The 24,310-nt window shown below is 32.7% G+C and overlaps 1 protein-coding gene across 1 annotated transcript; it reads left to right on the top strand.

Moving 5' to 3' along the window:
* The first annotated feature begins 279 nt into the window (after positions 1–279).
* On the top strand, positions 280–24,310 carry LOC124538411 (adenylosuccinate synthetase). Its single transcript, XM_047115461.1, has 10 exons — positions 280–574; positions 9,170–9,272; positions 12,339–12,472; positions 14,539–14,684; positions 16,321–16,526; positions 16,874–17,028; positions 18,522–18,646; positions 21,473–21,599; positions 22,236–22,356; positions 23,391–24,310. Exons 1-10 carry the CDS (start codon positions 386–388, stop codon positions 23,441–23,443), a joined length of 1,359 nt encoding a protein of 452 aa, XP_046971417.1. The 5' UTR covers positions 280–385; the 3' UTR covers positions 23,444–24,310.

Raw genomic sequence — 24,310 nt, 5'->3', positions numbered from 1 at the left:
ATTAACTCCTATTTTAATAAATGAAGTTTTAACACTTTCGATAACTAAAAAATCGTTGTAATTTCAATGCATTAAAAATTCAACTTAATTTAAAAGTTCGAACAAAGTATTTAACAAAGAATAACTTTTTTTATTGCAATTGAAATGTCTTTGAAAATATTAAATTTTATTAATAACAAAAGAAAACAAAAACATAAGTGGTAATAATTTCTATTATATAATAAATAAGTGTCAGCAATCGGCACTCGGCATTCAGCATGTGAATCAAATTATTTACTTGGTAACACTTAAAATTAAAAAAACCTTTTGCCGTTCGGTTTCTGCGCGCGCATGTCTCGTTCCCTCGCAATCGCATAAATTTTCGAAGTCTGCGCTTCGTAGGATAATGGCTTCGATTACAAATTCGAAGCCCGCAGAAGTGAACGGTGAATGCCCGTGTTTCTCGAGTAAAAGATATAAAATGGAAAATAATAATAAAGTGACTGTTGTCTTGGGTGCCCAGTGGGGTGATGAGGGAAAAGGAAAAGTGGTGGATCTTCTGGCTATGAACTCGGACATCGTGTGCCGCTGTCAGGTTATATTTACTGAAATAATACAATACTTTTCGTCTAAATTATATCTCTAACAATTTAGTTACGTTATTTACAGATCGATAAAAATACATAAGTGTATTGTCGTTCAAGAACTTGTTTTCAAATTTATTAAAAACATTCTTTGAGGTTATAAAATTTTGTAATACTAATGTTTTCTTTCATATTTGTTGAATAACAATCGAGGTTTTGTATGCCTATTATTATAGATATCTCATTTTAGGATTCAAGTACACTTTTCTTTTAAGAAGATGTTGTTTTGGCGATAGGCCAAATTGTTTGAAAATACGCTGCGCTTGTTTTTATTAAAACCGTACATTGTTATTCTAACTCGCGTAAAACAGCATACAATAAGTACATATTTATTACGCAATAATCGTGCGCATTTCCCGCGAACGTTGCGTTTTTTTTAATCATGTGACCATGATTGATGTATGGCATAACGTTCTGAAACGCAAATAGATGTCATGAATAGTGGAGACGAATTGTGGATTATTGCCAAGGTCTGGGGCGATTATTGTTGTGCTCATTGCTTTAATATATTAAGATTTCTGTGTTTTCTAAATAGTTTTCTAAATTTAAATTAAAAATCAGGGTATCTGGATGATTTTGGACGCAATTTAATTTATAATAGCATTCATAACAAAGGAATTGTAGTTCCAGTTTCAATATTTGATAAAAAAAAAATTTAAAAGCAATGTTGATAAGTAATAGTTGTAAAATGTGTAACAGTGTCGTCTGGTCTTGATAAAACCAATATAAACTAGTGAATATTGAACCCGAGAATCTTCTGAGTCATTATCATAATATATCACTGGTTATAACCAGCCAGTGATAAAATATATATCGTTATGCAACTGTTAAATGTTTTGTTAATATTTTGTTAAACATCAAATATGCAATCGAAATAATCTATCACCATAATATTGATTATTAAATTAAACTAATATTATTTCAATACTAGGAAAAAAATTGTGTAAATATTAAAAATAAATATTTTCCATTTAAAAAAAAATATGTGCGTTATGGCTGTTCTTTCTTTAATAAAAGGTTTGCGCAAATATACATTACAATGTTATATGTATTTTTTATAAGATAAGGCATATTTATGCAATATGAGTCATTGTTAAACTTCAGATAAACTTTCAAGGCCTCATAATAGTTCAAACTATTCCATCATAATGAACATGTTTCTTTTCAAACGAGAAACCCATAATTTGTAATGATTATTACTTGGGTAATTATGATTCCTATTGTTTGATTTGTTGGAAAATTTTGTCTTAATTTCATATTTATATTAATATAATGTGGTCAAATAGAATTTTCTTTAACGATTAATAACATTAGAACTAGAATATTATTGTCTGGAAATGTAGATAATTTCTGAGACACTATAACTCTGGATCTTAATAATTGATAGTTTCTACAGTATGGAAAGGACCTGGTTTCAAATTACAGGTCATAAGAATTCTTCAATAACAGCTCATCTGTTCGTGTTATACTTCAAAGCTTTGGCATACTCATGTTCTGAAGCTGATCTTGTAATTGTTTGAGGCTATCTCTATAGACTATGATATTTAATAACGATAGTATCCTGTGTAACTGACTACTTGTGCAGGTTCCATTACGAATCGTCAAGGTAGCATACGCAAACATTACCCCGATGCTCCCAGAGAATGCTGGTGAATCCCTTTATTTGAGGGAAACACATAAGCACGTTCTACCAGTGACATCAAAAAAGGTTTCGCAATAGAGCAAATGCAATTTAGTTACGATATTACTATTATTATTATTTAAAACAAACATCTGGTGATCTTGAGATTTGATTTGATTTTTTCTAACAAATAAGTAAGAAAATTCAAATACAATTCAAGCGATTCGACCAATCCCAATCGGTATACGAACCCTTCGTCAGTTAAAACAGTGATACTATATGCCATATGACGAGGAATAGGCGTCAACAAACCGTGAAATAACATATTCCATTCAATATGCTTATGGATCTCTATATACAGTTCTCGGTTAATTTGTCTTTGTTTGTAATAACATACAATTCAACATAACTACTTGTATTTTCTTCGTTTTAATAAGCATTTCGTTGCGAATCCATTATGAATGATGTAAGTTAATTTACATGTCGACCAATGATATCATGTCGATACAAGGTCTTAATTGTTTATGTACATGCACTTACCATTGGCCAAGCTACTGTTTTATTTGTATTATCTATATGTATGTAAAGTAAAGTAACAGCCTGTAAATTCCCCACTGCTGGGATAAGGCCTCCTCTTCAATTAAGGAAATAGTTCGCAACATATTCCACCACGCTGTTCCAATGCGGGTTGGTGGAATGCACATGTGGCAGACTTTCGATGAAATAAGACACATGCAGGTTTCCTCACGATGTTTTCCTTCACCGCCGAGCACGAGATGAATTATAAACACAAATTAAGCACATATATATATAGTGGTGCTTGCCTGGGTTTGAACCCGCTATCATCGGTTAAGATGCACGCGTTCTAATCACTGGGCTAACATCTCAGCTCTTATGTATGTATAAATTCTAAATACCAAACACGGATTTATCATTGAGTGCCTTGTAAGGTGTAGACATCCTATAAGATAGGAATTTACGAAACTATATTACCGAATATTCAGCTAGTATAATATAAAGCAGGATGGCTTTCATCAAAACACGACATGCCTATGAGGAAAATTAATAAAACTAAATATTTGTTTGTGGAATGGGCCACCTGATGGTAAGCGGTAACCTTCTCCTATAGACGTTGCTACCGTCAGAAATATTAATCATTTCATGTCACCAAATCGCCATTAACTTTCTGAATTATGCTATTATGTCCCTTATGCCTAAACACACTCTTACTCTTCAAGCTACCTATTCAGGTGGGCTTGCACAAAACCTAACCATCAAATATAGCATATTTCAAAAACAGTTATAAGCTAATAATAAAATATGAAATTAATATTATCCAGTTATACCCGAGAGAAATTTGTATTTGTCATTACGACTTACTTGGTGCATTGCTGACGTATGCAGTCCTCTTTAAAATATTATCAGATGACTCCCTCGCTACCAAAGACGCGATATCCTGCTGAAGTGCTGGTATTAGATATCTCTCTACATAAAGCGTGTATAATCGTCATATACATTGGAGTTGTTTTTTTAAGTGTATACATTTTTTCAGACAAATTTCTGATATATTGTATTTGAGATTGAAAGACTTTAGATACGTAGAACATTATGTAGATTTGATAACTTTCTAAGTGCTAATGTTAACATACAAATCGCATAGCAGATTAAACATATATTTTTATAAGAATACGAATTTCACATATATCACGTGCATATTGATTTAAGGGGAGGAAACCGCAAAGTGCGACTGCTTATTTCTTAATATATTACATAGAGTAAACTCCGAAACGCGATGCATCTTCTGGTATAAGTTTTATGTATATTGATTTAATATTTTTGAAGTTAGTCATAACAAAAAACATCTTGGTCACTATTATGTATACTTTATAACAGACCTAACAATGTGTCTACAAGAATGAAATGAAATATAAGTATTGTCATAAAAGTAAAGACAATTTCTCCCGTGAGTAAAGACAGAACTTCGGAAAAATTAGTGGGAAGTTTATTTTATATGAGGATCATACTTTGCGGTACTAAACAAAATCACAAAAGTCCTCATGGATCCATTTGCCGCTAAGAAAAACATCCAGGGTCAAAGGTCGCACACGAAACACACGATTTTTCGCGATTATCTCATGAGCGGTCATAGTTATGGAAAAAATTGTGACTATCAAATTTGTATCTCATTTCCGACAAATCTGCGTCTTCGGTAAGATGTGCAATGTCTTTTTGTTTATTTTGTATATTAAAAAATAATGTCCATATCATTTCGCATTTTCGCATTCGCATTTTGAAATTACCGATTTTTTTAAATCTTATCTGTCGTCTTCTTAAGCCGTTTATATGCAGCTTATTTTCACCAATTCCGACAACATGACTTATTTATTATACAAACTCTTTGCATACTGTATAATTCTGCAAGGAAGTTTACGAATTTATTTCAGAACAACCTCAAATGAATATTCTATTTTAAAAATAACTTTAAATGTTTTCTACTTAAGGGTAATTGAAATCGTGCAAAAGAACCAAATGTACCAAATTATTGTAACTTAATCATTATTATAGCGAAGGTCTTTTTGTCTACGGGTATTTTATGGCCAAACATCTGAACTGATTTGATGAAATTTGCTTTATAACCAACTTCAACTCCATAGAATAATATAGGCTTCGTTTTATGCATAACCCCTGATCTTCCCCAGAAAAAGCGAGCGAAGCGGCGCCTAACAAATGGTGTCAAATCTTCAGATGTTAATCATAAAAAAGTAAAGTAGGTTATTTCTTTGGAGTTCAAGCTTGCTTCATACCAAATAGCATCAAATCTTCTTGGTGTAGGGCTTTGTGTTAGCCCTTTCGTATAAGTATGATTCACTCATCAAACATTCTAACGCCAAACAACAGTACTCAGTATTGTTGTGTTTTGTTTTTGAAACGATCAGTGAGCCGTATAAGGTACACAACATTTTCGTTCCCAAAGTTTGACTCATTGATGATGTAAGGAATTGTTAATATTTCTTACAGCGCCATTGTTTATGGGTAGTGACCACTGACCTTCATATGGCCCATATGCTTCGTCACCAACATATGCCACAAAAAAGTGAATTGGCCGTGAAAGATAAAGAGACAGACAGATAGCATGTTCGTATATAAAGTACTACTATACATTACAATAACATATTATAAGGTAGTGGCAGGGCTTAGTGCCAGCCCGTCTGGGTAGGTACCACCCACTCATCAGTTATTCTACCGCCAAATAACAGTACTCAGTATTGTTGTGTTCCGGTTTGAAGGGTGAGTGATCCAGTGTAACTACAGGCACAAGGGACATGACATCTTAGTTCCCAAGGTTGGTGGCACATTGACGATGTAAGGAATAATAATATTTCTTACAGCGTCGTTCTTTATGTGTGATGGTGACCACTTACCATTAGGTGACCCATATGCTCGCCCGCAAAACTATTTCATATAATATATATAAGGTGGTGATATCGTATCGTAAAACGATTGTTACGGAGTTTTTTCACAAATACTTTTCTTAATGCATTTTGTTTCTACTGTCTTTCGTTCTTCAGTTTTTGATAACATGACATAAGAATTACTTTTTTATCAGCTCTTTATTTTCTTGTTTTATTGGAAAGAATTGATGCAATACATATGTACCACTATCTTATCTGTTAATCTATATTCAGATAATACAAGTATCACTTAAGATGAAGCAATACGTTAAAATATAATGGAAAATAAAGTTTTCAAGTATGAAAGTGTGTTAAACAAAGATAAATATATCAGATTGTAAAACAAAATGCAGATGGTACGCGTCGAATATTATAGTATAGCATCAAAAGTGAATACGTAAGAGCTAGAAATTCTTGAACAAATATAAAAACATATACTTAGGAAATTAAGCACAGTGCTTGGAAGCCTAAATGTAGCATCATACTCAAACACCATGACATTCTAACAATGTTACATACATAGATGTCGAAATGATAATCTCCTTTTTTAGAAGTCGGATAAAATTCAAAGCAACGCTGCTTCAGAAGAGCGAAACGATCTCGTCTTTCATTAATCCGTCAACAATGCGGTGACTTTAATTAATAATTCTGTCAACAAATAGTTAATTATACACACTACCTGGAAATTGGATTTGCTTTTAATTTTTGTTGATCAATTATAATGTTACAAGCGCTTCATCAGCCTTTAGATTTATAATCCGAGATCGAAACAATACTCTGTATAATATGTCCAAAACGTTTGAGGGGATTATGCCTCTGGCCATGTGCTGTTTCTACTTTCATTAATCTTATAAAGTCATATTTATTGAATAACTAAATTGTGATCTCGGAATTGATAATCATGATTATTAATTATGTTATTGATATGTTATTTAATATATATCATATTTAATAATTTGTCGTTGAATCTGTTAAATATTTTTAGTATATTAAAATCAAATTAATATATGTATCATATAAATATCATGATATAATTTGCCATCTATGGGTTCGGAAAATAATTGCGCTTCTCATGTATGCAACCGTAATAGTCGTCTTTGGAAGCGAAATTCAAATAAATATAACTAGATTTGTATAATAGTGTTATTATAGATAAAGATATATAAATTAGAACTGTCTGTAGTGAATAATACAGCACAGTTATTAACAAATCGCCTGTATGTAAATCTTAAGCTTTTGTTGTTCCTCTAGTTTGCGATTGGATGCCTATATATTTTACAGTACGCCAGATTCTCATATGCGAGTTGAATCTTTGCTGAATGTATACATTGTGAAATGTGTTTAAAGATTTTATTAAAACGTTATCTAGACTAGAGATAATATTGATTAAATCACATATAGTCGTAATGGAAATCACCTCGCCCGAGACGAGATCGGATTAAAATCATTATTAAAGATTAATTGCTATGACTTTGACGAGCAATGGACGTTTAGCGTTCAGCTTGATAAGGGACCGATTTTAATTTGATGCTAAATCGTTAAAAGACATGGTTTAGTTAAGTTATACAATACAATACCAATATAATATAGTAGTTACGGATATATCTTTTATAAATAATAATAAAAAAAATTTAGACATCTTTTTTCTACATTTTTTTGAGTAATAATGATAGTCGGTTTTATACCACCATGCGAATTTTGTTAATATTAATCGTAAAAAAATATAATTGAAAAAAATAATGACCGCAAATTTTTCTTTCATCTCACCGTCCGGTCCAAGTATCTATCTTCGTTAGAACTCGAAAACAAAAAAAAAATATGTAAATTCCAAATTCGAATTTTCTTCATTCGAATTCTAAATTCGAACGTACCGAACATTAAAAAAAGTAAAATAAAAATACAACCGCATTGATAATGTTTTCCTGATCTCTAGATGAAGTATATTTTTTACACCGGGAGCTTTAACTTTGTTTTACATATTAAAACTGCAATCTAAATCGTCCTTATAATTCCTTACTTTGCAAACCTTTTTTATTATATTAAAATGTCGTTGTGAACCGATTGGGAATTGTCAAGGTTACATAAACATTAAAGTATTTTCGCCTCAGTACCGCGAAAATTGGAAAATTTCAATTAATTAAAAATAGTACATTACGTCACAATCAAGCACATATAAGTAACGACTCTCCAAGGTTCATTCGAATCCGTTTAGCAGCTTCCATTAATAAGATTGTATCTCACAGCTACTTTGATAACGCATTCCGAGAGGCTATTTGACAATGCGAAAAATAGTGTCCATTATTGTAATCACTATATATTATGAGTTTAAAAATGGTTATTTATCAACGAAAGTTAAAAATGCATTTTTTAAACGCTTGTCACGTGACACAAAACGCTCCTGATTGGTCGGGTTTACGATGACGTCACTTGCTTGTTAACATCGTTTGCCTACTGCATATGGATTATATGTACCACAGATTACAATACAGGCAAGTGACGCCACCGTCCCCTATGACAACGCCATATTGTGCAAGGCATCGTTTACTCGCGCTAAATAAGTATGAAATTTTTCGCCAAATATGTATTAGATACAAAAAAAAACGTTTACTGGATTCCTTAATGTCTTCTAAGTAATATAAAATGGATTTTATAAACTTGTCAAATAGCCTACCGATTTAGAAATCTACGAGCATTCAAATTGTGGCAACCTTTATGTGCAATTAATGGCGCAACGACTTTTTATAATTTTGCCTATAATGATTGAACTAGTTAAACTGTATTGTGTTTCGCAATGTCTAAAGAAATATCGTTATAGAGAAATCACAAACAGATATCTCTTCCAAGGTTCTTTTCTGTTTCGTTATCTATTGAGTCTATTATTAGCGTTTATTTGACTGTATCATTGATATCATGGTTTAGTTTAAATAGGAAATTATTATGACGAAATTATGGACCAATGTATTATGAAATTTTGTGAAACTTTTCTGTGAGAAAAGAGGTTTGGTCATGTCACTCGTTCTGGTACCGAATACCATTAATTTTTGTAATTATAGGATGTATATTAAAGGCAATTATTTTGGTATCTAAAATTGATTTGTATAATTGTTTTTTTTATCAATATTGAAATGAAACCCGAGTGTTTTCATAAGAGTTCATAGTTGCTTAGAATTAAACGAATTAAAACATTTAGAAAAAAAAGTAACGGCTATTCGAAACAACTGGCTTTCTTTTTTTATGTAAACGGTATTATATTGGTACTTTAGTTTGACTTGTTTACGGTAAATAAAAAAAAAAGCTATTGTAAAAAGAAAAATAATTGATTTCTTTCCTGCGTGGTGGAATATGTTCCAAGCCCTCTCCTTAATGGAAGAGGAGGCCATTAGCCCAGCAGTGGGAAATTTACAGGCTGTTACTTTTTTCCAAAATGAAGGAAAACTTTTGAATAGTACCTTTATTCGTTTTTTTTTTTACAGGGAGGAAACAATGCTGGCCATACCGTCGTTGTAGATGGAAAGGAGTTTGACTTCCACCTGCTTCCTAGCGGTATTATCAATGCGAAATGTACTTCAGTTATAGGTAAGATAGCAATATAAATACATATATGTATAATATTAATTTATTAAATCATCTTACGAATTATGTTTAATAAAAATACATGTAACCTTTTGAAATTAAATTTTAAGATTACGATACTAATAATAAATCGTAATATAATTAATTCGAGTAGGCTTTTACAAGCACGGAATCGTCGCTTTACAGAAATGTATTAAGTAAAGTTAGCACCGGTTCAGATTGTAAATTCTGTCGAGAAGAACCGGCAACAAATGCATTTAAAATATAAAGTTATGTTAGTTAAATATAATTTTATATAATATATATATTCTCTAAGAATCAAAACTGTTTGATACTCAAGCAATATATATTAATACGTGTAACTAATACTCATTAGTTTAACGCTTTTTATCATCTATATAATCTTTGTTGAATTATATGCTTCATTTATAATTAGTTTTTTATCAAATTATTTTGATTTATTAATGAGAACAGAAACTTTAAGAAACAGCATTTACTCTTTCCCATACCAAATTTAAAGACCACTAAAGAAAAATAAACGATATCTGTATTCCAATCATGTTTTCAAATTGAGACCATAACCGTTCTCTTATGATCAGCCGCTATCATCCCATAATCACAGGGGCAAAAATCGGCTCACGCTATTAATATAGGATATTTACTTAAAAATGTCGTGATGATTCGCCAATGGATACAAAGTTTAATGTAATTTAGTGCAATTTGAAAAGAAATTTCGAAGGTTACAATCCCACGACATAGGACAGTACCAAGACACGACAAGCACCGTATAAACGTAATGTTCGACTAATCATTCCGTCCAAATTAATCGCAAGTCTTGCTTCGTTTTTACGATATTCGTTTTCATTCCATTTGACAAAGTTATTTGTTAACAAATCAAGTATTCGTAAATATTTTTCATGATTGGTAATCGTTCCGAACCGTTTTCATTCGTAGTAACACGCAAATGATAAACGGTTTTTCTTCATTCCAATGAGAATAGGAAACAACCAAAACAAACCGTACTCTTCATTACAAGTGTTTTGTTGATAAGTCCGCTATATGATTTACTACAAACAGTTCTTAATTAATATATCTTCATTTGTAATGTAACAATATTTCAATTAACTACGTAAATCCACTTTAATATTACTTCCAAAGTACGAAAACAGATTTGCCGACATTCAAATCGCCGTTTTTAAATATATATTTATTTAATTGGTTATAATATGGAATATGAAATAGTTGTAGGAAAATGAGTAGTTGTAGTGTTCGATAAATAAATTATTGTTATTATTAATAAATAAAATAAAATGACTGTCTATTTATATGTATGTTTATAAAATTATTTGTGAATAACTACGATCCTAATCAAAAAACTAACGACCCAATTTTTATTTAAGACTGCAATTTATATAAAATATATTTAAAAATAACATAAAATTACGTTTAAAACCAAAAAATATATCGTTCCTTAGCATTCATTATCCAATCACTCAATATTTTCATCCTCACTAGTGTAACTCAAATGTCATCAATTGAAGTTCAAAGTTGTTTATTTATCTTTTCTCCTACTCCCATTGGAGAGTATACGTTAATTTCATTTTTGATTCGTAATATGTTTGTAGCTTATTTATCCATTTCATTTAATTAAAAAAATATTTAAATTAAATGGAAGATTACGCGTTCGAAGTCCGTGATGACATTTCAACTAACGACTCTGACGATAACTATAATTAGTAAATTAGTCAATGATACGAGGAACTCATATTTTCCTTAGACAAAGTAATAACAGTCCGCTTGAGTCATTAACCTTCGAGGTCAAAACTGTGACCTTTAAAATATTATCTATTCTGTTATAAATGCGAAAGTACCTCCGTGTTTCTGTTGCTTTTTCACGGCTAGTCCATTGAACTAAATATGAAGCATTGAACTCCAAAGGACGTAGTAGGACACAAATTAGATGTAGCATCGGAAAATGCAATGGAATGAAATTAAAACCGATTACTGCCGATTTATACAACCAATAGAAATAGCTGCCTATCGCGCCATTCGACGCTATTCGTCGCTACAGATTCGCGCGTCAGAGAAAGCAGGTGCATGTAAATCCACGTGTCAAATTAACAAATATATTAGGTCAAATGATATTACTAGTTATTACGTTAGTGCAAAGATCATATTCGCATGAGAAATAAATATGTATTGATAACTTGGTATAGCGTACTCAATTCGGATGTGATCAGTTTTACGAATTTTGCCGATGCGACATCTAAATTGTGTCGTACTATAGTCTACTTTTTTATGTATAACATCTGACAATCGGATCCTGGAACGCTAGCTTAAAGGCTACAAATAGTATGAGCTATAACGTACTCAGCTATAATTACTGATATTCTCTGTTGCTCAAATCAAATCAAATCAAATCAAAATAAACTTTATTCACGTGGGTTTTTACAAGCACTTTTGAATTATCATTTAAAAATTTAGTGAAGCTTCCACCGTTTCGGAAAGTAGATTCTACCGAAAAGACCCGGCAAGAAACTCAGTAGTTACTCTTTTTCAACTTTTAAAAAAATACAGTCATGTTAGTTATTACAATTATTGTGATAAAAATACCATAAGTGATTTTATGTAGAACTCTTCGAAAAGTTATTGCTTATTCCGGGGTATAAAAATAAACAGTTGGTAGGTAGGTAGGTAGGTAGGTACTACTAAAAGTTTCTGATTAGTGTATCGTTATTTATAATACAACAATATTACATTTAACTACTTAAATTCCCCTTTAAATTGTACTCCCAAAGTTTCGATAGAGGTTCAAAACAATATTCTCAAGCTCTTGCCTTCGTTGCATTTCGCTATGCATGTTTCAGAGTAGCTTCGCTGATTTTTGTTGATTATACAGACGATTGAAATGTCACAGAAATGATAATAATAATTTGAAGTCGTCAAATATTTTATGATAGATTATAATGTTTTGCAACAAAATCATAGAAATTTCGACTAGGTGATAATGGAAAATTTATAACAGTTTTAAATATTATTTACGTGATGATACGTTGTTTTATTGATTAGGTAACGGCGTGGTCATTCACCTGCCGGGGTTGTTCGAGGAGCTGAAGAAGAACGAGCTCAAGGGTATGGAAGGATGGCAGAAGCGGCTCATCATTTCGGACAGAGCGCACATAGTATTCGACTTCCATCAACAGGTAGTTCATTTTATATCTATACTATAATGTAATGGCATTGACATCTTTGATAGCTTTATTACTTTTAAAAAAAAATCTCATGGATTACTTTTTGTTTGCTAAATAGTGCGTTGAATTTCTGTTGTTTTTTGTTTTCCTGTTATATTATTTAGTTATGTTTGTAAACGACGATAGCATAGGTCAATTTTTTTTTTTTTTTTTTAATTGTATAATATATTTTTATTTCAACTTTAAATAAACATGTTGACACGATACACTGTGAATTTTATGTACACTTGTAATCGATGAGTACATATCAGAAGGGGTTTTTCTTTTTCTGGATGTTGTGTAAGCCATCAATTAATATGTATGTTGTTAGTGTACTTATTAAATAAATAATGTTATAAATACGAAAGTAACTCTGCGTGTCTGTTTGTCGCTTTCACGACCAAACCAATTATCCGAATTTGATGAAATTTGCTATGAAGCAAGCTTAAAAGGAGTCGAGATGGCCCAGTGGTTAGAACACGTGCATCTTAGCCGATGTTTGCGGGTTCAAACCCAGGCAAGCACCGCTGTTTCATGTGCTTAATTTGTCTTTATAATTCATCTCGTGCTCAGCGATGGAGGAAAACATCGTGAGGAAACCTCCATGTGACAAATTTCATAGAAATTCTGCGACATGTGTATTCCACCAACCCGCATTGAAACAGAGTGGTGGAATATGTTCCAAACCTTCTTCTCAAAGGGAGAGGAGGCCTTTAGCCTAGCTGTGGGAATTTACAGGCTGTTGTTGTTGTAAGCTTAAAATCCAAGGAAGGTCAAAGGCTACTTTTTTAACTAACTCATGACAACCAACTCACTAAAATGCTAGCGAAGCTGTGGGCGACTACTAGTATACCGTAATATTATCTCGATGTAAATTTTAAAACGGACGATCTATGTATTCATTCTTCATTGAGTTACCCTTTCTCCTGGCAACCCTTAGAAAAACTTGTAATTGTTGGTGAATATATACACGCATACTCACCCTCGGATATTGTATTTATTTAAAAATAAATTGGTGTTATATGCGTTATTAGTTAAGATAAAAAAAACATTATTACTAATAGCTAAAAGTTGTCACCACTTTGAATGTAGATTCTACCGACATTATTCTTATAGTCGTATTTATTTATTTACTCTGTGTTTCAATAAAGTAATCAAAATATCAAAGTATTTGCTTAGCCAGTACTTTTAAATTACTTTTCATAGTTCTCTTATTACATCTCAGCATAGCTTAGATAATATAGCAAGTTTTATTACTAATTAACTAAACAAGACCGTGAGATATATAAACAGTATTAACATAAACAATTGTTATTCAACTGTGAACCTTATATCAACAGCAGTAAGGATTAAAATTTGTTAAAGTGTTGTTATTGATACTGAAGTCGAATAAACATTGTCGAAGCTATTTCAGCGTGTATTGAAGTCGTGAAGGAAATAAGTAATACGTATGATATAAAAATGTGCTGGCAGTTAGTCTTAGTTGTATGTAATTAAGGAAATTTTTAAATTGTCATCATAATAACGTATTATGAGACAGAGTCCTATAACTGTCATTTTTTCATTTGATTGTCGTTAGAAGAACTAGTGTATCTCCCGTAAAATTTCGCGTTTATTCAAAGTATTTCGAAACCTATGAACTGGAAATTACTCATATAACATTTGGCGCCAAAAATATTAAACCTCTTTTTTTAATGTTTTTTTTTTGTTTTTTAAATATTAAATAGAATATACATTCCTTTCATTACGATTGAAGTCGATGTTAATTTACTTAAATTTTGTTTACGTTTTACATTTTTTATTACACAATGGTCTTTTAATTAAAAAAAATACCAATATACCTATTTTCTCGTATTTTTTACTTAGATGTAAACAAATAGGAGGGCTCAGGATCGAAATTTAGATCTAAACCTCTATACAACTCCTACTAACTACTAACTACGACTTTGAAACAGTGGAGAAACTGTGCACTCATCGAGAGACTGTGCACTCTCAAATTAAAGTCAAAATCAATTCCATTTTCAAATCTCTCATTACAGGTGGACGGTCTCCAAGAAGCAGAGAAGGGCAAGAACTCGCTCGGTACAACTAAGAAGGGCATCGGCCCGACCTACTCGTCGAAAGCAACTCGTAACGGTATCAGAATAGGCGATCTTCTCGGCGATTACAGTATTTTTGAGGATAAGTAAGTCTTTACAAATTGTATTGAAAATATTATCACTGGGTATTGTTTTTTCCAGAGAATCGGAATTGCGATCCAATGGAGCTTATCTATGTTATATACTAGAGACCCGCCCTGGCTTTGCCACGTGTGCAATGTTATGCCATCACAGTGGAAACTTCTAAAATTAACAGTGACATTACTAAATTGTCCATTTATTATATATAAAAACTTTATCGAATCACTCTATCTCCTAAAAAAACCGTATAAAAATCCGTTGCGTAGTTTTAAAGATTTAAGCATACAAGCATATAGGGACAGCAAAAGCGACTTTGTTTTATAATATGTAGTGATGCTAATGTTATAAATCTCAAAGTAACTCTGTTTTTCGTTTGCTCTTTCACGACCAAACCGCTAAACTGAATTTGATGAAATTTGGTATAAGGCAGTACTTAAACTCCAAGAAAGGACAGGGGCTACTTTTTTGGCTGCCACATGACAAACGACACCCTAAATTTCGTAAAACATGAGCGAAGCCGTAGGCGACAACTAGTATACATATAAATCATGCGGTTAAGTCATACTGAAAACATCGTGTGAAGACGCCTGCAGAAATACCCTCGCCCCCTTTACCGAAATTAAAACTAGTAAAATGCAGATGAAAATTTGACATGGCGTCACGGTTAGAACGCCCGCATCGTAACGGATAATTGCTGGTTCAAACCCAGGCAAGAAAATGGTTAAGGAAAAGATCGTAGGGAAACCTGTAAATGTCTTATTTCATAGAAATTCTACCACATGTTTATTCCACCAACCCGCATTGGAATATGTTCTCTCCTTCGAACCTTCTCCTCAAAGGGAGAGGAGGCCCAGCTGTGGGAAATTGTAATTTTCCCACTGCTTGGACTTTTGTTGATGTAGTTGTTGTAATGCAGATCATCAAGTATGATTTATCTAAATAACTAAAGCCGTATCAATATAAGTCTTGCTTTATATAATTGTGTCAAAACACTATTATGATCACGTATCACATTAAACAATGATAACAATAGTTTATTTACGAGCGACCATTTAGATTAGATTAGAGGTAAATAAAGTTTTATTTACCTAACACTTGAGTTTTTATCACTGGATTATCGTTTGATCATCTATTTTTGATTTTAAGAACATTTTTGTGATTATATCCTTAGATTTTTTATTTTACTAGCGACCCGATCCCACTTCGCACGGGTGCAATGCTCGAAAATCAAAATTAAAATAAACTTTATTCAAGTAGGCTTTTACAAGCACTTTTGAATCGTCATTTTACAATTAAGTGAAGCTACCACCGTTTCGGAAAGTACATTCTACCGAGAAGAACCGGCAAGAAACTCAGTAGTTACTCTTTTTCAACATTTAGAAAATACAAAGTCATACAATACAATTATTTTAATTAATATATTTTGCTTAGAAGTCAACAGGTATTAACTCCACGCTTTTTTTATCATCTATAGCTGATACTGAATATAGTAGAGAATGCATTCATATTGCTCTTTCAACTTCAACAAATATGGGTTGATGACGTACTCTTTCTTATAATTATAAAATCAGTAAGAGCATTAATAAGGGTATAGTTTAAAAGAAATCCTGGTAAGTAAACATTATCTATCGTTAATTTCAGATTCCGAACGTTAGCAGCCAACTACAAGAGGATGTTTCCGTCGCTCGAACTGGACATCGAGACCGAGCTGGCCAGGTACGGCGAATACGCGACCAAGATACGTCCGATGGTCAGGGATACAGTGCTGTATCTTCACACTGAGATAAAGAACGGCAAGAAGGTTTTAGTCGAAGGTGCCAATGCCGCCATGTTGGATATTGATTTCGGTGAGTACTCGTAAGAGCCCTTTTGAATTTTATAAATGAGTAAGGTACAAAAAGAAATAATCGTGTTATCAAAGAGTCACTAGCAAAACACTGCTTAGTAAGTATCTTCTATTGCACTCATTTTGGTAATTTCTACAATCCATTATACTTTAAATAAATCTAATATCACTTACGATTTGTTGATTATGATTTTGCTAACGGTACTTGCGGTAGTGAGTAGACTTCGTAACACATTCAATTTAAAAAATCTGACAACATCTGGTAACGACAGTAAACAATTAAAACTATTATCCGAGTTTGTAAGAATCATTAACTGTCATTATTATATAAGAGGATTTATATTCCAGGCACCTACCCGTACGTGACGTCATCGAACTGCAGTATCGGTGGCGTGTGTACGGGTCTCGGTCTTCCGCCCAATCTGATTGGCGACGTACTCGGAGTCGTCAAGGCCTACACCACACGGGTCGGAGACGGTCCATTCCCTACAGAATTACATGATGTTCGTATATCTGTTTTTTTTACATCATTTTTTTTTTAATTAGAATGATTATATATTATGCATTGCCTGACGCTACTGTTAATTGTCAACAAAGCAGCGAAAGTATTATAGTTGTTTTTTCAAAATAAAAGAAATTATAAAATCAATAGTTTCTTATCTTCATAAGCTTTGATATCGGAAGTCATTACAGGGGAATGTTTGGAGCTAATTGCACCACACTGATTCAATGCGGTTTGGTGGACACACGTCTGGGAAAATTTCATCGAAATTAGACACATTCTGGTTTCACACAAGATGAATTATAAACAAATTAAACACATTTGTATGAGTATCCAGTGGTACGTGACGCAAGCGTTCTGGCCACGGGGCCATCTCGGTCTTTCTCACACAACACAACTGCATCGGCAAATTCAATAGAACCGATTACTCCCGTTTTGTACAACCAATAGAAGTAGCTCCCTATCGCGCCATTCGACGCCATTCGTCGTTATAGGTTCTCGCGTCAGTTCAACCCCAGAAAGCAAGTGCATGTAAATCGACGTGACAAACGAATTTATTAGGATAAAATTCACATAAGAAATAAATATTGATAATTTGTGATAGCGTACTTAATTCGGATGTGATCGGTTTTTATGATTTTTGCCGATGCTGCATCTAAGTTGTGTTGTACTCAAACTTTATTACTCCTTTATTCAATATAGAAGCATTACACTTACTTATTGATTGTCAAATAAACAGTACCACCGGTTCGGAAAAAGGAACACCCTGACCTGAGAAGAACCGGCGAAAGAAACTCAGCGGGTCTTTTTTTTTGTCAAATTAATAAGATACATAGTAGTATATGCTTAGAAATAGCCAGGAGGCGATCTTTCCATTCCCAAGGTGTGCTATCCAGTGTTGCCGACTTTATTTTTTTGGAAGATCGTATTTTGCCAACATTTAAATAAAAAAAGTAGTACGTAATGAAATTTCAATAAAGGGAAGCAAAAATAAGAACACCAAGAACATAAAATTGTCGAACATGAATGAACAATTAGCCTTGGAATTAGATTGTATATTTTGCGTACGACATCAATTAATCGATCGTACATCGCTCAAGAGCCAAAAAGGTCGTATAAATACGATTTAACTCGTACGGTTGGCAACATTGGTGCTATCAGACATAGACATACGTAGATATACGTACTGTACCCAAGTGCAGTAGTAACGTCGTAGTCGTAGGTCGTAGTTGACGACCTCCACGGTCGAGTGGTGTGTACACCGGTTTTCATGGGTACGCCACTCTGAGGTTCCCGGGTTCGATTCCCGGCCGAGTCGATGTAGATTACCATTAGTTTTCTATGTTGTCTCGGGTCTGGGTGTTTGTGGTATCGTTACTTCTAATGTTCCATAACACAAGTGCTTCAGCTACTTACATTGGGATCAGAGTAATGTATGTGATGTTGTCTCATATTTATTTATTTTATTATTTATAACGCGGTGTTTGTCCGCAGGCGACGGGCGAGCTGCTGCAGTCGCGCGGGCACGAGGTGGGCGTGACGACGCGGCGCGTGCGGCGCTGCGGCTGGCTCGACCTCGTCGTCGTGCGCTACACCGCCACCGTCAACGGATACACATCGTGAGTCGCTGACCCCCCCCCCCCCTACTCCGCCCCCCACCCACCCGTAGTCACGATAAGCTGTCACACTAGCCACAGAATAGGCTATTTGATTGGTTTTTAAAATCCATTTTATATTTAGTAGAGGTTAAGGAACCCAGTAAAAGTTCATTTTTTTATTTCTAGTACATATTTGCCGAAAAATTAAAAAATCCATATTTAAATAGCGCGCATAAAACGCTTCTTGGACAATATGGCGCTGCGATGGGGTCGGTGACGTCACTTTCCTGTGTTTTAATCTGTAGTACAAATAGTAGAAAAGCAAGGTTTACAAGAAAGTGACTTCATAATAAGCCCAGCCAATCAGGAGCGTTTTGTGTCACGTGACAAACGTTTGAAAAAATGCGATTTTACTTATGAATTTTTGAATAAACTAAGTATTATTTTCAATTTTCGTAAGTAAATAACCATTTTTAAACTCATCATATACACTGATTACAATAATTCACAATTTATTTTTCGCATTGTCAAATAGCCTATTGTGTTTGATCGTGGCAGCCACATTTGACAACTAGCCCCACCTATCCAGGAGATATTAAAGTTTCTTAATTCCCAAACGATCATAAGATCATAAGATCATAAGGTTTTAGCTCTTCAACAAAAAATATTGCATCTGGTATCCCCCAAGGTTCGCACCTTGGTCCAATCTTGTTTAATATATTTATCAATGACATTGTCTTTTGTTTTGAACATTCTACGCCTTACTTATACGCTGATGATTTAAAATTTACGAGAATAATTTCGACAAAGAAGGATTCAAATCTACTTCAAGAAGATCTAAATAGGCTAACAAGCTGGTGTAATTCTAATGGTATGCAACTGAACTACAACAAATGTCTGCACATTAAGTTTACCCGAAAAATTAACATCTTATTAACAAAATATAGCTTGAACGGTAATAACCTAAAGGAAGTTGACCTTATAAGAGATTTAGGTGTTTTATTGGACAGAAAATTGACTTATATTAATCACATAGACAAAGTAGTAAGCACAGCGTCAAAGATGTTGGGATTTATTATCAGACAAGGTCGAACATTTAAAGAAAGTAAAACAAAAATTATTCTTTACAATAGCCTTGTACGCAGTCATCTGGAGTACTGTAGTGTAGTTTGGCGTCCACATTATGCTGTACATTATTTAAGACTAGAGCGAGTTCAGAAAAGGTTCTTGTGGCATTTATCATACTCAGCAAGGATTTACAAAACAGTGATTTCATATCAGAATAGACTGAAATACTTTAAAATGATGACCCTTGACCAAAGAAGAGACGTAATTGACCTAGTATTTTTATATAAAATTGTACGTAATCAATTAGACTGCCCCAGTTTAGTAAGTAAAATTAATTTTAGAGTACCAACTAGATATCCGCGTCATACCATTACTCCACTTGTGCCCCCCCGTACTAGAACAGTCTTCGGTGCCAACTCCAGCTTTTCTCGATTTTGCAAATTATACAATAAATTCAGTCAACCTCTTGATATTAACTCATATCCGCCAGATGCCTTTCGTAAAGTAGTTGTCAACCTAGTCAGTCAAGTGTAATAATGATTCACGTTTTACTAATTAAATTAATTTTATTACATTATTAAATCAATTAAGGGAATTATATTGATTATATTACTTAAATTATATTGTTATTTAAATTTTAAAATAATTAAATTCCTTTGTATTCTTTTGTTATACTGATAAATACTTTGTTTTTATTCTGTTTTGCATGATATATTTTTATAATTATGAATTATTTCTTGTTTAATTTCATTTTCACTATTTTATTATGGAAGTCATTCTAAATCATTGTATTGTAAATTAATTTTTTTATTAAATACTAATGTAATTTTGATTGAAATTGAATATTTAATGAATTTTATAACGTACTATAAGTAAATTTATGTTTTTTTTTTTTTGGTCTAGAAAATTATAGAAATTGTTAAAGATTAAAAGCTAAAATATTTATTAATTTTAAAATTTATGAAATAATTAATATTTGAATTGAAATGTAATTTAAATTTGTTAATGATTGAAAGCTATATTTATATTAATATGTATAAATTTGCGTTGTTATTTGTTTTTTTTGTTGTAAATTGTTATTAACTCGCTTTTAGACTTTTTATCGTAACTAATATTTTTAAAGAATGGAATTTTAAATGCATGTAGTGTTTGCTTTTATATGATTTTACATATGCTGAGCATGATTATAATTTAAGATGTAACTAGTTAAGTATGAAAAGATGTAAAAATCGCTAGCAAACCTTATAAATAAATAAAAAAAAAAATAAAAAAAAATAAGATAGAACCAAAGCGCTATTAAAATAAGACTTCGGAATGTACAGTCACCGTTAGAAAATCTTCGTCAGTTTTCAAATTCATTCCTTTATCAAATCTTGAACTCTTAGTACCTTTTGAATCTAAACATCGAATCATTGCGACGCAATATGTCATTCTCGATCGGTAAAGCAGATTATTGCTCATACCGAGCACACGAAAATAGATCTTAAGGTGACGAACCTTTTCTTACCCCGACTGTACAGTATACACATATAATAACGTAACGAAACAATGTGACTGAAAATGAAATTGATACTTGTAAAGTTTTTTTTAAGTTCAAAAATGTATGGTGTAACTGAGAAATACATCCTTTGTATGCTTGGTAGTTTTTTCAGTTAGATATTTTAAAAAGCAAAATGTCTTCTTATTTATCAGTATTATTTTTTACTGAAATACTATAAATCGTTTATAATTAATTATGTAATAAAAGTTAATCTAATCATTGTTTTTTTCGCTTTACAGATTATGTCTAACGAAACTAGACATTTTGGACACATTGAAAGAAATCAAAATTGGTGTCGCGTACAAATTGAACGGAAAGAAGATTGATTACTTCCCGTCGTCGATGTCTGAACTGAGTAATGTTGAGGTACAGTAATTCTTAAATTAACATATTTTATTTATTAAGCAAAAAAAAAGTAAAGTAACAGTCTGTAAATTAAACTCTGCTGGGCTTAGGCCTTCTCTCCCACTAAGGAGAGGGTTTGAAACATATTCTACCACACTGTTCCAATACAGGTTATTCGAAAGTCGATGAAATTAGACACATGCAGGTTTTCTAACGATGTTATCCTTCACCGCCGAGCACGAGATGAATTATAAATACAAATTAAGCACATATATATAGTGGTGCTTGCCTGGGTTTGAACCAGAAATCATCGGTTAAGATGTACGCGTTCTAAACATCTCGGCTTATGTAACAGTCAGTCAGTATTAAGTGTCTTATAATAAGAGCATCTTAAAATGCATCCGTCTTTATTTATTCAAAAGGGACGTATCATTTTAGTTACAAAGATTGGTATACTGATTAATTATACCTAATTATGCTTAACTTTAAGTTGAGCTTTGAACTTGCATATAATATTATATATTAAATTTTGTAAAGCATATTACTTAAAGTATTTTATAACATAATACCAATGTTATAAAAATATTTTTCTCTATTAAATCTTAATCTTTCACCTTTCGATTGTCATTAATGGTATTTATTTTTGACATAATGCAGGTAGAATATATAACACTGCCGGGCTGGGCGTGCAGTACTGAGGATGTCAGAGAGATGTCCAAATTACCGGAAGCGGCGCGTAACTACGTCAGAACCATTGAAGACTTCCTAGAGATACCGGGTAAGATTGAAAATATACATTTACCTTATGGTAACTATAACTTAAGTATAATTTGTAATAATGACGACCTCCGATCGAGTAGTGTGTAAACTAGTCTTCATGGGTAAGCCACTCCGAAGTCCCGGGCTCGATTCTCGGCCGAATCGATGTAGAAAAAGTTCATTAGTTTCCTATGTTGTCTGGAATCTTGAGTGTTTGAGGTACCGTCGTTACTTCTGATAACACAAGCGCATTAGCTTTTTACATTTTGATCAGAGTAATGTTTGTGATGTTGTCCATTACAATTATAATGATGTATCTTTTGATACCAGTGCATTCAGACTGACGAATTGGTATGGTCAGAAAAATAGAGGCATAGGTTTTTTTTGGATCATTATTATAATGATGCGTCAATAGTGCGATGGGATCGATCGTGAACCTTTAGGCCATTGTCATACCCACTTCTTAAACAAGCGATTAGCTTAAGGGGTAAATAGGAATATTAATAATTTCTAAATTAATATGGAGCATTGCTACAAATCACACTTTTTGATAACTGTAGATCATATAAATTATGAAAGTAACGTAAATAATATATAGATTTACTTAGATTTAAATATTGTGTACCTATAATTGAACATTGAATATATATATGAGACAACATCACATACATTACTCTGATCCCAATGTAAGTAGCTAAAGCAAATACTTGGTGGTAGGGCTTTGTGCAAGCCCGTATGGGTAGGTACGAGTGGTACCTATTCTATACTCATCAGTTATTCTACCGCCAAATAACAGTACTCTGAATTGTTGTGTTCCGATTTGGAGGGTGAGTGAGCCAGTGTAACTACAGGGACAAGGGACATAACATCTTAGTTCCCAAGGTTGGTGGCACATTGACGATGTAAGGAATAGTTAATATTTCTTACAGCGTCATTGTCTATGGGTGATGGTGACCACTTACCATCAGGTGGCCCATATGTTCGTCCGCCAAACTATACCATAAAGAAAAACAAAAAGCATTCGTTATAATGTTGTGATTTTTTTCTTTTCAGTGAAATACATCGGTGTGGGGCAAGGTCGGGAGTCGATCATCAACGCGAATTAACGGCGGGACCATTCGCGTGGTTTAGAAAATTGTTGTGTTTCGTCACGTCTGTAGCAGATCTCTCGACTTTCGGAAGCGTTTGACTATTTCATATTATTATAAATATATATCACAACGTTAGATACTATTACATCTCTCTCTGTAATTGATTGTTAGGAAACCAGATAGGGACGCATTTACGGACCTTAAAACGATAAGATTAATATAATTGTTATGTTATTGTTGTATGGAGTGGGTATTCTTGCCAGACGATTGATCAACCGTGATGGGAGATCATTCAATTCTAAATTTTGAATTCAATTTTCAAAGACACGTTGCCCTTTTTGATTTAAACAGTGCAATGTATAGTATCACTAATATTGTATTAATGAAATATTGTTCATAATTTTATAAATTTCATGTTCTGAATGAAAACTATTTTAAAATATTTTACGTCATTGGGGTGAAATTGAATATCTTAAATTATAAAGGTTCAATATTTATTCTTAAAGTTAAATAGCAAAATTTTGATCCACTCATACTAACAAACAAAGTTATATAAGTGATTGATGCTGTGAAGAGCTCTCATTTAATAATTAATTAAAGTACATTCCACGAAACGAGCTCCCAAAGGAAATTTCTCTCAAGCGACTTCATTGGTCAATTCTTATCTAAGGATTGTTTATTCACTCTAGCCGCGCTCATCGACCAATGAGAAGCGAGTTTTCTTTACCCTTGGAGTTCGATTCGTGGAATGAAGAATATATTTAATATATAAATAGTCAAACGCTCATTAAATGTTATTAAATCGTCAATTTTTCGATTATTTCGAAAATAAAATGCTGTTTTAGATAAAGAAAACATAGATGCCGATTTTACTATCACTTA

Source organism: Vanessa cardui, chromosome 20, assembly GCF_905220365.1.
Source record: "Vanessa cardui chromosome 20, ilVanCard2.1, whole genome shotgun sequence".
Lineage (NCBI taxonomy): Eukaryota > Metazoa > Arthropoda > Insecta > Lepidoptera > Nymphalidae > Vanessa > Vanessa cardui.
Note: the sequence above shows the minus strand (reverse complement) of the source record. Positions and strands in the feature narration are given on the sequence as shown.

Coding starts and splice junctions, on each gene's coding strand:
- LOC124538411 (XM_047115461.1), top strand. CDS start 386: ATGGCTTCGATTACAAATTCGAAGCCCGCAGAAGTGAACGGTGAATGC. Junction 9,273..12,338: donor GAAATGTACTTCAGTTATAG/GTAAGATAGCAA, acceptor TTTATTGATTAG/GTAACGGCGTGGTCATTCAC. Junction 12,473..14,538: donor TATTCGACTTCCATCAACAG/GTAGTTCATTTT, acceptor CTCTCATTACAG/GTGGACGGTCTCCAAGAAGC.